Genomic DNA, 15,003 nt, shown 5'->3' with positions numbered 1-15,003 from the left:
TGAACACCTGTTATGTTTTATATATTTTCTAGAGACTTTACTTTTCGATATGTTTCTGGTGAATCATTGTAATAAAGCACAGACGACATTAAAAGAGTGAAATCTTTGGCAGCTGTGTTCGTGACGTAATGTTATAGCATGTAAACAGGAATATGAATATGATTATACATTTTATGGGACATGACACATGAAGGTGGGGAAGAACCTATGACCTCAGACACAGTCAAAGCTCAATGCTGGAGTGAGGAGATGAAGGAGGAGCCACTGTCTTCAGGACATCATCTCTCAGACACTTTCTGTCCCTTGTCTCTTCTGTGAACCTCCCATCATCAATTATTTCCCAGCATGCAGCTGTTCCCAGAGGGTGCTACAGTCTCCCCCTGGTGGTTGTTCTGAGGTGGTGCTCGAGAACGTACAACAAGAATCTTCATCTACGTTTGTATAAAGTGTCCTCGGGTCAGTTTTCTATTAAATATGGTAAAATGTTTATTAAACAGTTTCCTCAGAGACTTAAAGATGCTCTGCTCTTCATCGACTCTTCTTCATTCTGTAAATGTCTCATTCACTTTTCTTCTGCTGGTTTCCATTATGTCAAACTGGGGATTTTGTTCTTTTACCTGCACCAAGGACGAGATGTTTCCACCAGTTTGTTTGAAGAGGAAAGAAAAGCTGAGTCATGATTCCAGTGAAGTCGGTGGAAGGATGTTTATTGAGCATTAAAGCAGAAACAAGTAGAAACAGAACTTTTCTCTCTGAGATGTTTTTCTTCTCGTTACATCTGGTTTGTCACAGAGGAAATGATCCATGTGTTTGACTCATAGACTGAATATAAAGGCTTTGACTGGGATGTGCTGCTGTTATACTGCAGCGCCACCTGTGGGTCAAAAGTAGAAAAGCCACCACCGCTCTGCACCTGATGCAGAAATGAAAACGTCCCATTTTTAAGTCCAGAGTTTTGATCTTTTGTGTCAAAGACAAAACTCTGATTTTAAACTCAAAGTGATTTCAATGTGTTGAACTTTGTGTTGAACTAAATCAATTTGTGACGTGAATCCAGGAACTTTAAGATCATAAACAAACATATACACAGAATGTGGTTCTACACACATGGAGACACACTGAGGGACAAAGGTGGACAATAATAAAAACAAACTTAAACACACTGTATGTGACTCTTTATAGAGGGTTTATATATTCTGCTTGTGTTGTGTCATTTCAATAAACACATTCTTCATGTGAATAAACATAATCGGGGCAGGAAGGTTGCTGGTTTGAATCCGGTTCAGATGGGGTCTTCCTGTGTGGAGTCTGCATGTTCTCCCCGTGTTTTCTCCAGGTGCTCCGGCTTCATCTCACACACACATGCAGATTAGGGGTTGTGTAGATTGGAGACTACACACAAGCTGCTGCTGCTTCAGCCTCTGGATCCTCAGGACACAGCTCAGCCTCCGTCCACACACACTGTCCTCTTCACACTGTCCTCTTCACACTCAGCTCCACTAAGGCCACTTCCACCTGTTGAGAGAAGAAGACATCAGTGTCACAGAGACTCACTTCATCAGCTGTGAGTCAGTGATGCAGCTCATCCAGTAGAAAGAGCAGCAGGGACTTCAGTCCTGTTCAGAGGTGGAGCAGCTTCCTCTCTGCTTCATGTTCACGTGTTGGAATGAACACGCTAAGAGCTCAGTGTGTGTCCTCTGCATGTCAAAGTGCAGAGTGGACACCTGAGAGGTGGATTTACTGCTGTTACAGGTGAAGCCATGTTTCACTGTGTGTTGATGAATATCTGCTTCTGACAAACTGGGACCAGAGGAGACAGATGGACCTCAGCAGAGGTTCTGCTCTGTATAAAGAGCTCCTGGTTACCATGTGATGAGGAGAGGCTTCAGTCCCACTGATCTCAGAGCTGTGACAAAGATCCACCTGATCAGTTCTTCACTGATGAAGTGAGAGGACAAACTGTCTCAGATCAGATGAAGACGACACCGTCTCTGTCCCTCGTGTGAGGCTGTCAGCTGTGGTCCAGCTTCACTTCCTGTTCACATGAAAACAACAACAACTGTCGTCTTCACGTCAACTCAATCACATGATCCCAAGCAGCTTGTGGCTCGTCTGATTGGCCGACTGTGGTCTCTCTGTGTCTCTGTCCAATCCTGACGTCTGTCCTCATTGTCCTCTCACAGCTTCACTGAGGAAACACTGAGGCCTGAACTACGAAGACACTTCAACATGTCCAGGAGATCTTTCTGAGATCAGCTCAACTGAACCTGACAGACACAGTCAGGCTAAGTGGTCACATGACGCTGGTTATCAACTCGTTAAGTTAACTCAGGTTTTCCTCATCGAGATCTGAGCGTGCACATAAAAGGGGCGGGGTTTACTGTGTATGACCAATCACAGACATGGACAGTTTGACTGACAGCAGAGCCTCATATTTCACAACCAGGATCAAACTGTTCTATAATAAAAATCAGAGGAGAACAAACACATGATCCAGAATAAAAGAAACTCAGTCACAGCTGCTAAATGCAGGAAGAACAGCTGGTAAAACATCTGGATCGTGTCAATGTGTAAGTTACAGCGCCCCCTGGTGGCATCTGGTAAAAATATATTACGTGACCACGACATAATAACGTGTGAACGAGATAAATAACTCGAGGCCACGAGATCTGAATCTGTTGTTTACTAACAAGACGAGTGGAAGACAAGAAGACACACACTGTCTCACTGACTCTGAGGACACACACTGTCTCACTGACTCTGAGGACACACACTGCCTCACTGTCTCTGAGAACACAAACTGACTTTGAGGACACACACTGTCTCACTGACTCTGAGGACACACTGTCTCTGAGGACACACACTTGGACCTGTCTCCAGGAAGCTGAGGTCATCTGGTGTTTTGGGGACAGGATGAGTCTGGAGACATTGAGATGTTCTGGGTGAGTTAGAGATCAACTGAACCAACCAGACGTTGATTTAAACTTCCCTTATCCGTCCCTTTAAGGAGAGTGTGCACCACACAACAGTGTAGAGTCACTGTGGTCAGTGGGCGGAGCTTCTATACTGGTTGATCTCCAACTTAACCTGGAGCAGGTTAGCCGTTCATCAGAAGTTACCATGGTGATTGACCTGGTTAAGAAGTGGACGAGCTTCGTAGAACTGAAAAAACTAAACCTGAAGTGAACCTGATAACCACAAATCCTGCTTGGTAGCACAGACCCTGGATCTGTGATACTGACTGTGTTTAGTAACTGTGGTATCACAGTAGGTTTAACCACTAAAAAAGGGAGTAGGGCAGTGCGTCACAGAAGCAAAGAGAAGACTTACAAAGGGTTTCAAACCAATTCTGGTTTATTAAGTTCACAAAAAGTCTCTCCGGAGGCAAAACATCAAGTTCCTCAAAGTATAATTATAAGTCCTCCGTCCACTCCTTTATCAGGGGGTTCCTTTCCACAACATCTTAGTCCAGGTCTCCTTGTCCGGCTCCCTGCTGTGTGGTGGCCTCCACTCCTTTGTTCTCCTCTCCTCCCCGCACACCTGAGCTCCGGCTTTAATGAGGGAGACCTTGGCACTTCCCCCAGCAGTGCCTTCTGGGAGATGCAGTCCTCCCGGCAGCCATCTTGTGGGGAGGTAGCAACTCCCAGAGTGAGGCACATAATGCCCCTCTACAACCCGCCCCCTTGTGATGCCACACATCCCTCCCCTCGGACCTGACGTCCTCGGCAGGTTGAATGAAGACCAAAAGGCATCACGGCGGGATAGTGCGTCAGCATTTCCATGACTGCGACCGGGTCTGTGAATGACAGAGAAGTTAAAAGGTTGGAGCCCTAAAAACCACCTGGTTACTCTACTGTTAGTTTCCTTGTTTTTTGCCATCCACTGTAATGGAGTATGATCTGTTACGAGGGTGAACCTCCTCCCCAACAGATAGTACTTGAGCGTTTCTAGGGCCCATTTTATTGCCAAACCTTCCTTCTCCACCGTGGCGTAGTTCCTCTCTCTTGGCAGCAACTTGCGACTTAAATAAAGCACTGGATGTTCCTCACCCTCATGAATCTGGGACAGGACAGCCCCCAGACCCACCTCAGAGGCATCTGCCTGGACCACAAACTCCTTACTGAAGTCCGGAGCCATGAGTACCGGCTTTGAACATAAGGCCCTCTTCAGATTGCAAAAGGCTTCCTCTGCTTCCGGGGTCCACTTCACCATCCTCGAGTGCTTCTTTGTTGTCAGATCTGTGAGGGGAGCAGCTATCCTAGCAAACTCAGGAATGAATCTTCTGTAATAATTTGCCAGGCCTACAAACGATCTCACCTGCTTCTTCGTCAATGGGATTGGCCACTCCTGGATGGCAGCCAGTTTTGCCTCCTGCGGCTTGACGAGGCCTCTGCCAATGGTATATCCCAGGTAGTTGGTCTCACTGTAGGCCAGCTTGCATTTTTTCGGGTTCGCCGTCAAGCCTGCTTCTCTTATAGAATCCAGGACTTTCTCCACCCGAGGTAAGTGACTATCCCAGTCAGGACTCTGGATCACCACATCATCTAAGTACGCAGAAGCATATTCTTTATGAGGTTTCAGTACCTGATCCATTAAGCGTTGGAAGCTAGCAGGTGCTCCGGCCAAACCGAAAGGCAACATCCGATACTGCCAGAGACCTCCTGGAGTGGCGAAGGCTGTTTTTTCCTTAGACTCTGCTGACAAAGGAACCTGCCAATAGCCTTTGGTGAGATCAAGAGTGGTTATGAACCGTGCATTACCCAGGCTTTCAATGAGCTCGTCCACACGAGGCATGGGGTAGGCATCAAATTCGGACACAGCATTCAGCTTTCTAAAGTCATTACAGAAACGTATTGTGTTATCAGGCTTGGCCACCAGGACGATAGGGCTTGACCAAGCACTCTTCGACTCTTCAATGACATTCAGATCCAACATCTTGCTTACCTCCTCCTCAATGACTTTCCTGCGGGCCTCTGGTACCCGATACGGCCTTTGATTTACAGTCTTTCCTTCCGGGGTGCGTACTTCATGCTCCACCAGGTGTGTGCAGCCCGGGAGGGAGGAGAAAACATCTTGATTGCGTTCCACCAGCTCCTTTGCCTGTTGTAGCTGGTGAGGGGAAAGTTCGGGACCAAAACACACTGCTTCCCTGGCTAATTCTCTTTGCTCCCTTGGGAAACAGCCAGTAAACAATGTCTCTCTATCATGCCATTTTTTTAAGAGGTTAACATGGTATATCTGCTCCCCTTTACGCTTTCCAGGTTGTCGTATTTTATAATTAACTTTCCCCACCTTCTCAATGACTTCATAGGGTCCCTGCCAGGTAGCCAAGAATTTACATTCTACCATAGGCACCAGAACTAAGACCCTGTCCCCTGTTTGGAACTCCCTGGGTTGGGCTGTTCGGTCATATACAGCTCTTTGATCCCTTTGTGCTTTCTCCATGTGCTCCTTCACAATGGGAAATATGGCTGCCATTCGGGTGCGCATTGCTGTCACATGTTCAATCATGGTCCTATGGGGACATGGTTGTTCCTCCCAGGTCTCCTTGGCGATGTCTAGCAGTCCCCTTGGCTTGTGGGAATAGAGAAGGTCAAAGGGCGAAAACCCCGTGGAGGACTGGGGAACTTCCCTAACTGCAAACAGGAGGTAGGGGATGAGCTGATCCCAATTTCTACCATCCTGGCCAACTGCTTTCCTTAGCATGGTTTTAAGAGTTTTGTTGAACCTCTCCACTAATCCATCCGTCTGTGGATGGTATACAGATGTTCGGACCTGTTTAACTCGCAGTAGGGCACACCACTGTCTCATGACCCGGGACATAAAGGGAGTCCCTTGGTCCGTCAGTATTTCTTTTGGTAATCCTACCCTAGTGCTGAGGAGGAATAGCTCATTTGCTATTTGTCTAGCATTAGCTTTTCTGAGAGGAATGGCTTCTGGATACCTGGTTGCGTAGTCCATCAGGACAAGGATGTACTGATGGCCCCGAGCACTCTTTGGTAGTGGCCCTACAATATCCAGCCCCACCTTTTCGAAAGGAGTCTCTATAATCGGTAAGGGAATGAGAGGACTCTTGTACCTTGGTTTTGGAGCGGTGACCTGGCACTCTGGGCAACTGCGACAGAAATTTTCTACCTCCCTGTGAATCCCAGGCCAAAAGAACCTCTGCAATATTCTTTCCTTGGTTTTTTCCACCCCCAAGTGTGCCCCTAGTATGTGAGTATGAGCTAACTGCATAACCGTGGGACGGTGAGGTCTTGGCACAAGAAGTTGCTCCACTTCCTTATCCTGATACTTAATGACCTGATACAAGAGACCATTCTTGACTGCAAAGTGAGGAAATGACCGGGTTAGCCTAGGCCCCACTAGGGTTCCCTCCACAACCTGGACATTTTTAAGGGCATTATTTAGGGTAGGGTCCTGTATCTGGGCCGTTCCAAACTGACCTTTCAGTGGGGGTTTCGCTTCCACGTCCTCATCGCCACTTGGCCTGGGTTGCAGCTCTGAGTCGGCCGGCTCTTCCGGTTCTGAATCTGCCCCACTGGAGTCTGCTGTAAAAACTTGAGCCACAACAGATGGGGAAACGCATGGTTTGGAAGGATGGACACATAACTTGTTATCTTTGGTGACAGGAAACTTACGTCTTCTTAGTTCTCGCTTACGCCTCTTTTCGGCCTCTTTCCACAACATGTAGAAGGCTGGGCAATCACGACCGATCAGGATTGGGACAGGGAGGGACTTAATTACCCCCACTATAACATCAAATGTGCCTTTGGTAGTTTTTAGACTCACCCTGGCAGTTGGATATTCCCTAGTATCCCCATGTACACAAACGACTGGGACGTATTCACTTTGAGCTAGAGGGGCGGCTCCCAGCACGGACTCCTGAACTAGGGTTCGGGCACTTCCCGAATCAAGCAATGCTTCTACATCTCGTTGATTCACAGTTACAGGGCAGGTCGGTCTGCAGGCCACACTTTCCCCAAGGAGGGCAGCAAAGTTTGCTTGCAGACTGCTGGAGGACGCAGCTGTGGGCATTGGCTCGTCCGGTTTTTCACACTGCCACGAAATATGCCCTATTTGGCCACAGCGGTAGCACTGACGAGGTTCTGGGTTTGAGGATCCTCGTTGCTGTTGGAACGGGTTAAGCCCTCTTCTCTGTGAGCTAGTTACTGATCTATCCTGTTGAGTAACTCCCGGATGAATACCACTACGCCGAACAGGAGCCAGAGCTGTTGGTTCTTTCCGGGTGATACGAAGCATTTCCATGGCTGCCTGATATTGTTCTACGGCTTCTACTAACTGCATGGTTGTTGTTATCTTCTGCTGGCTGATAACCTTTTTAGTTTCAAACGGCAGGGCCCTTAGATATCGGTCGATGAGAAGGATCTCTACAATTGCTGCTGGACTGTTTTTTCCCGGGTCCAGCCACCTGTTTGTTACTCGGGTCAACTCATGCATTTGTGACCGTGGGGCTGCACCCGGTTGAAATGTCCATTCATGGAACCGCTGCGCCAAACTAAACCTGGTAAGGCCCTGGCGGCTCAGTATTTCTTCCTTTAATTTCTCAGAATCCTGCCCAATACTCGATTCCACATCGCGAAAAGCTTTAAGAGCCTCCCCTGACAAAAAAGGAGCCACAATTCCTACCCAGGTTGATTTCTCCCAACGCTCTCGAGCGGCTGTGGCCTCGAAGGCATGGAGGTAAGCTTCAACATCATCCGTTATTCCCAACTTAGAAATGAAATCACTTGCCCGGGGTGATGACCTGTTTTGTAGTAGCTCCTGCTCTTTGAGTTGATTTGCCCGTACTTGTTGTTGCAGCAAAGCCGTGTTCATTTCCTGTTGAACTCTCTGGCCCTCCACCATCATCTGCAACAATTGCTCCATTTGGTTTTCTGTATCCGCAGTGTGAAGTCCTGAAAAAAGTTCCACTAAGGCGTCGATTTCTTCACTTTTGCTCATTCGCACCTACGCCCCATGCCCACATTCTCCACCACATGTGGTATCACAGTAGGTTTAACCACTAAAAAAGGGAGTAGGGCAGTGCGTCACAGAAGCAAAGAGAAGACTTACAAAGGGTTTCAAACCAATTCTGGTTTATTAAGTTCACAAAAAGTCTCTCCGGAGGCAAAACATCAAGTTCCTCAAAGTATAATTATAAGTCCTCCGTCCACTCCTTTATCAGGGGGTTCCTTTCCACAACATCTTAGTCCAGGTCTCCTTCTCCGGCTCCCTGCTGTGTGGTGGCCTCCACTCCTTTGTTCTCCTCTCCTCCCCGCACACCTGAGCTCCGGCTTTAATGAGGGAGACCTTGGCACTTCCCCCAGCAGTGCCTTCTGGGAGATGCAGTCCTCCCGGCAGCCATCTTGTGGGGAGGTAGCAACTCCCAGAGTGAGGCACATAATGCCCCTCTACAACCCGCCCCCTTGTGATGCCACATAACATACTGATGAAAGCAGCGTGGACTGACTCCAACCATCTACTGACCTCAGAGTCTCCAGTCGACAGGTTGAACTCTGCTGTAGATCAAGAAGCTCCTTCACTCCTGAGTCCTGCAGGTTGTTTCTACTCAGATCCAGTTCTCTCAGATGAGAGGGGTTTGACCTCAGAGCTGAAGCCAGAGAAGAACAGCTGATCTCTGACAGTCTGCAGCCAATCAACCTGGATAAAGAATCAAACTTAACTGTAAATTAAACTGAGTTCATGTGTGAAAATAACAGACACATATTCATGTGAGCACAGATTCATAACATGGAAGATAAATATGAAATCAGACATGTTGGACTAAAAACGAGTCCTGATTCAGTACAAATAGATTATTTGGACCCGGTCTCTGTCCTGCAGATCAGTTTAGGAAATCCAGAACTAAACTCAGTGTTTTAACAAGTAGCTGAATATTTAAAACTTCACAAATTAATTAATGAATGGATTCAAGTTATGAATAAAGTAGTTAAATGAGATCAATTGTGTATAAATGCTGTTTTATAGATATGAGATCTACAAAAGTCAGTCAGTGAACTGACCCCAGAGTCTCCAGTCGACAGGTTGGACTCTGTAGAAAACCACACAGCTCCTTCACTCCTGAGTCCTGCAGGTTGTTGTGTCTCAGATCCAGTTCTCTCAAATGAGAGGGGTTTGACCTCAGAGCTGAAGCCAGAGAAGACCAGCTGATCTCTGACAGACTGCAGAGACTCAACCTGGATAAAGAAATATGAATATTAGAATGTGTCCTCCTGTTGTTGTGGATCGTCATCATGTCAACACAGACTCTCAACATGCTGCTGACCTCAGTCCAGTCTGTGACCTGAAGATAAATATCAGATCAGACATGTTGGACCATTGTTTCATTCATCAGCTTCTTCTCTGTGTGTTGGTCACTGAGCAGGTTTGTGTAATTAAACACTGTTTAAAGTAGAGATGGCTCCTGACAGTCACTTCCTGTTTGTTTCTATACTTATCAACTGTCCAACGTGTTTCAATAAGAATGTGTCTTATTTTGAAAACCTGAGGAGGACGAGTGCTCGGCCTCAGTCCACATGTTATTTACTGACACTTTCTTAGTGATCAGGAGCAGGTGAGTGCAGGTGAATGGAGTTGATGAGGTGGACGTGACTGACAGGCTGGGTGAGTGACAGATGACTGAGGGACAGTGAGCAGAGCAGAACTGAGACAATTTAAATAAATGATGACCCAATAAGAAAGAAAGTCTGAAAAGTGAAGAAGGATTTAAATACGTCAGAGTCTCCAGTCGACAGTTTGGACTCTCCAGTCCAGAACACAGCAGCTTCACTCCTGAATCCTGCAGCTCGTTGAAGCTCAGATCCAGTTCTCTCAGATGTGAGGGGTCTGTCTTCAGAGCTGAGGCCACGACTTCCCAGTGAGTCTCTGAGAGTTCACAATCACCGAGTCTGTAATTAAAGAAAATATCAAATCTGTGAGAAATAAATCAGAAAACAAAACATTCATACAAAACGTGATCATGTGACCGTCACCCTGGTAAATCCCCTCTTTGTTAAAAACTCCTCAAGAGAATCCTTTCTGATTTGGTTCAAGCGTTCATTCAGACTAACAGAGGAACTCATTAGATTCAAGTGGTCAAAGGTCAGAGGTCAAAGGTCAAGGTCACAGAACATGTTCATGGCCTCTTGAACATGATATCTCAAGTCTGTCTTCAGTGGATTTCTTCACATTTTGACTCAAAGAGAAACTGATTAGATTTCAGTGGTCAAAGGTCAAAGGTCACAGTGACCTCATATTATTGTGAAGTCAACATGTCAGGAACCTGGAGGGACGGACACTGCACTGGTTGGTGGTGGAGGACAAACGCAGAGTGGGAACTCTGGTTTCACAAGAAAGAAGAATAAACTATATTTCCTGCTTCTTCAGTTTCAAGGAACCGTCAGTGATTCAGTGATCGTCTCCTCACACTGTGCTGTGTGATCATATATATATATAAATATATATATACACAGTATATACAATAATCTCCTTGGACCCCACATGGTCATCACATTGGATTTCACTCTCCACATCTGATCTAGTTGTTCTCAAATGTACATGAGAACAATGAGAATGTTTATATACATAATAATAATAACACAGACACACACACACACACACACACTGAGTGTATTTGAAGAACGACTCATCTCCACTGATTGAACATGTTATTGATCATGACTGGACTCACATAAACTTCTTGCAGTTCCTCACAGCTGGGATCAGTCTCCGTCGACCCTGTTTTGATGTGTTGAACTTCTTCAGGTCCAACTCATCCAGAACCTCCTCTGACATCTGCAGCATGTAGGCCAGAGCTGAGCAGTGGATCTCAGAGAGTTTCTCCTTTGATCTGTTCTCTGAAGTCAGGAACTGTTTCATCTGCTGATGAACTGAGTGGTCGTTCATCTCAGTCAGACAGTGGAAGATGTTGATGCTTCTGTCAGGAGAAATGTCATAACTCTTCATCTCCTTCAGGTTGTTGATGACTCTCTGGATGATCTCTGGATTGTTCTCTGTCCGACCCAGCAGGCCTCCTAAGACTCTCTGGTTGGACTCCAGACTGAGGCCGTGAAGGAAGCGAACAAACAGGTCCAGATGACCATTTGTACTGGTGAGGGATTTCTCCATGGTTCTCTTCAGGAGGTCCTCCAGGGAGAAGGTACTGTCTGTTTTCCCATATGTTCCCAAGAAGTTGTTGAGTTCTCTTCTGTTCCTCTCAGTGTAACAGTGGAACATGTAGACTGCAGCCAGAAACTCCTGAACGCTCAGATGAACAAAGCAGTAGACTGATTTCTGGAAGATCACACACTCTCTTCTGAAGATCTCAGTACAAACTCCTGAGTACACCGAGGCCTCTGTGACATTAAGACCACACTGCTCCAGGTCTTCTTGGTAGAACATGATGTTTCCTTCCTCCAGATGTTTAAGTGCCAGCCTCCCCAGCTTCAGGAGAACGTCCCTGTCAGCCTCCGTCAGCTGCTGTGGAGTCGTCTCATGTCCCTCACCGTACTTGTTGTTCTTCCTCTTTGTCTGAACCAGCAGGAAGTGTGAGTACAGGTCAGTCAGGGTCTTGGGCAGCTCTCCTCTCTGGTCTGTGGTCAACATGTGCTCCAGAACTGTAGCACTGATCCAGCAGAAGACTGGGATTTGACACATGATGTGGAGGCTCCTGGACGTCTTGATGTGTGAGATGATTCTGCTGCACAGCTCTTCATCACTGAATCTCCTCCTGAAGTACTCCTCCTTCTGGGCCTCAGTGAAGCCTCGTACTTCTGTGACCCTGTCAACACATGCAGGAGGGATCTGATTGGCCGCCGCAGGTCTGGAGGTTATCCAGACGAGAGCCGAGGGAAGCAGATTCCCCCGGATGAGGTTTGTCAGCAGCACGTTGACTGATGACCTCTGTGTGACCTCAGACACAAGCTCCCTGTGGTTGAAGTCCAGAGAAGGTCTGCTTTCATCCAGGCCGTCAAAGATGAACAAAGGTTTACAGACAGCGAGCGTCTCTGCCGTGAGCTTCTGTAACTCTGGATGGAAAACATGGAGCAGCGTGAGAAGACTGTGCTGCTGGTCCTTCACCAGGTTCAGCTCCCTGAACGAAAGCACAGCCAGCAGACCCACATCCTGGTTCTCTAAACCCTCTGCCCAGTCCAGAGTGAACTTCTGCACCGAGAAGGTTTTTCCAACGCCAGCGACGCCGTTGGTCAGGACGACTCTGATGCTGCTCTGCTGGTCAGTGGAGGCTTTAAAGATGTCGTGGACCTTGATGGGAGTGTCGTGGAGGATCTTCATCTTGGAAGCCGTCTCAAGCTGCCTCACCTCATGTTGAGTATTAACCTCTTCACTCTGTCCCTCTGTGATGTAGAGCTCAGTGTAGATCCTGTTGAGGAGGGTTCTACTTCCTGTTTCATCACTTCCTTCAGTCACATGTTCACATCTCCTCCTCACACTGAGCTTATGTTCATCTGAAACCTCCTGCAGACCACGATCTGCTGAAAGACAAGAAACAATGTGAGAGACAGAGAATCTGAGAATCTGCTGATTGTTTTCATCAGATACAGAAAAACTACAGAAAATAAAAGCTTTTTAACTTTGTGCTTTTCTAACGATGTTAAATGTTGATGCTGTTTGAAGGAACAAAATAAAACCACATTTGCTGTTGTCAGAAGTGAAGACATCAGCAGACACATGTACAGTGCTGCTCTGACCGGCTGTCTGACCTCCAGCTCCTGTTCTGGATCTTTTTCCACACTGGGGACAGGAGGAGTCTCCTGAAGAACCAGACTGGTCCCAGTATGAGGTGATGCACCGTCTGCAGAACCAGTGTCCACAGCTGGTGGAGACTGGATCCTTCAGGACGTCCTGACACGAAGCACAGCAGGATGACTGCTCCTCCTCAGAAACATGACTCCTCTTCCTCTCCCTGTGAAGACATGTCCTGATAACTCACATGTCACAGTCACAGGTTGTCATCACTTCTGTCAAGGAGGTTTTGTTTTCACCCAGTATGTTTGTGTGGTGGTTGGTTCGTTAGTGGGATTATAAAAAACGACAGATTACCAGTAAACTTGGTGGAAGGTTGTGGTCTGTGAACCAGATCGGGGGAGGGGGGGGGGGGGGTCCTCTTTCACAGACATGTTCAGAGGACTGATGTTTACCAGTGTGTGGAATTTGGTGCAGATCCAAATCAAAATGAGTCTCTAGTGGATTTCAAAGTGGTTTCATAAGGAGTGTGTTGGTTCTTGGTGGAGGTCTGAGCTCTTTGAGTGATTCTGAGAGATTAGTCACCAACTTCAATGAAGCTGTGTCCTAATGCAGGGGCCACACTAGAGGAAACTAGATCCTCTTCAGAGCAGGTCCCTGTAGAAACAGTCTCTTACTCTGTGTGTGAAGGTCCAGGTTCTTTACTGAAGAAAGGAGGAGGAGCCATGGACCGGTCACTCTTCAGAGACAGACAGCTGGACCCTGGAGACTCTGCTCTCAGTCTGTGGTCCTGACCTCTGCAAACACAAACATGTTTTTATTCAGAACACATCATTCACTGGTTCATTCTGTGAGGATTCAGTTTGGAGCTTCACATGTTTGTAGCAGGTCTCTTACTTTGTGGTTGAGGGTCCAACTTGCTCTGAAGTGTCCTCGTCCATGTTGCACCGGCTGCGGCTCAGTTGTGGTTCAGGCCACGCTGCTCTTCTAGATATTCAAGGTCTGGTCTATTTCCTTCTGGTTCTTTGCTCAGTTTACAGCAGAACACAGTGAAATGATCTTTCACACCAGTTTCAATGTTTATCTGTTGAAAACATAGCAAACACAAATATTTGCAACACTTCCTGTAGCCTACCAATTTCAAAATAAAAGCACTCCAGCGTTTCTGTCAACTGAATAAATTCGTTTATTTTTTTATGTTTTAATAGTGAAATTGATGCAGGGCTTCATAGTGTGTAGTACTGGTTTTCATTTGAGTACACAGGACTTCTTATATACAAGGAAAAACAGTGATCACATCAGAAACCTCAGGAAGGCTGTAGTTACAGTTGCAATCAGAAACATTCAACCCCCAAAAGATTTTAAGGATTTATCAATTACAGTTTTTTCAAAGAGCAAGATTTTGCTTCGGATGACTTCTTTACGAATTGAGTGATACATAAAATCAACACAAAAAATGCATGATATAGTATTACGTGTGTAACAGTATATTTTGTTAAGATAGCCTTGTCACAATTATTCAACCCCTATATAATATTGTTGTTTTTAAAAGGTGTCTGACAGTTTTTATGGCCTCAACTCTATAATGATCCATCATTTGCTTCAGCTGTGATGCAAATATAAACCCGACCTTGAAGGCATTCAAGGTGAGTTGCAACCATGGGAAAAACAAAGGAGCTTCCACAAAAGCAGAGACCGGAGATAATTTCTTCAAACCTGAAGGGCCTTGGGTATAAGAAGATTTCCCAAAAATGTATATTCCAAGAGACACCATTGGGAGCATTATAATGAAGTTTAAAACTTATGGAGCAGCTTCAAACCTGCCTGGCCGTCGAAGAAAGCCCAACATTTCATCAAGGGTCCTCAGCCACTTAGTCAGAACAACTCAGATAAACCCCTGTGTGACTGCAATACACCTACAGGATGACCTGATGAAGGCTGGTACAAGTGCTTCAGTGGCAACTATAAGACGTGCTATGAATAAACAAGGACTTCACGGCCGGACTCCAAGACGCACTCAGCTCTTGACCTCAAGCAACATCAAAAGTCGACTAGAATATGCCAGGAGGAATTTGGATAAGACGACTGAGTTTTGGGTGACAGTTCTATGGACTGATGAAACCGAACTGGAACTATTTGGACATATGGACCAGCCGAAGTCTGGCATGTGAAAGGCCAAGCTTATGACCAGAAGAATCCCCAAGGTCAAGCCTGATGGTGGGTCATTGATGATGTTGTGCTGTTTTTCAGCGGCAGGAACTGTCAATCTTGATCGTGTAGCTGGCATCATGGATTCTC

The 15,003-nt window shown here is 46.4% G+C and overlaps 2 protein-coding genes across 9 annotated transcripts in view; both read right to left on the bottom strand.

The window, feature by feature from the left end:
• Window positions 1–680: 680 nt before the first annotated feature.
• LOC128436258 (protein NLRC5-like) overlaps window positions 681–15,003 on the bottom strand; it is a 426,728-nt gene continuing 412,405 nt past the window's right edge. The window contains 1 exon segment of the mRNA XM_053418014.1: window positions 681–1,515. Coding sequence (XP_053273989.1) covers window positions 1,500–1,515 — 16 coding nt within the window. The 3' untranslated portion in view covers window positions 681–1,499.
• The window catches only part of LOC128436259 (NACHT, LRR and PYD domains-containing protein 12), a 55,696-nt gene continuing 44,029 nt past the window's right edge, over window positions 3,337–15,003 (bottom strand). For 2 of the 8 annotated variants that reach the window (XM_053418019.1, XM_053418016.1), the window contains 8 exons: window positions 13,603–13,728; window positions 13,383–13,502; window positions 12,711–12,925; window positions 10,694–12,494; window positions 9,738–9,911; window positions 9,027–9,200; window positions 8,491–8,664; window positions 3,337–3,796 (listed from right to left, as the gene is read on the bottom strand). In XM_053418019.1, coding sequence (XP_053273994.1) covers window positions 3,439–3,796; window positions 8,491–8,664; window positions 9,027–9,200; window positions 9,738–9,911; window positions 10,694–12,494; window positions 12,711–12,925; window positions 13,383–13,502; window positions 13,603–13,646 — 3,060 coding nt within the window. In that variant the 5' untranslated portion in view covers window positions 13,647–13,728 and the 3' untranslated portion in view covers window positions 3,337–3,438. Of the gene's footprint in view, window positions 3,797–8,490; window positions 8,665–9,026; window positions 9,201–9,737; window positions 9,912–10,693; window positions 12,495–12,710; window positions 12,926–13,382; window positions 13,503–13,602; window positions 13,790–15,003 lie in introns of all 8 variants that reach the window. The other 6 variants (XM_053418015.1, XM_053418018.1, XM_053418020.1 and 3 more) reach the window with 5 other exon arrangements.

This window comes from Pleuronectes platessa (assembly GCF_947347685.1).
Source record: "Pleuronectes platessa chromosome 2 unlocalized genomic scaffold, fPlePla1.1 SUPER_2_unloc_1, whole genome shotgun sequence".
NCBI lineage: Eukaryota > Metazoa > Chordata > Actinopteri > Pleuronectiformes > Pleuronectidae > Pleuronectes > Pleuronectes platessa.
Note: the sequence above shows the minus strand (reverse complement) of the source record. Positions and strands in the feature narration are given on the sequence as shown.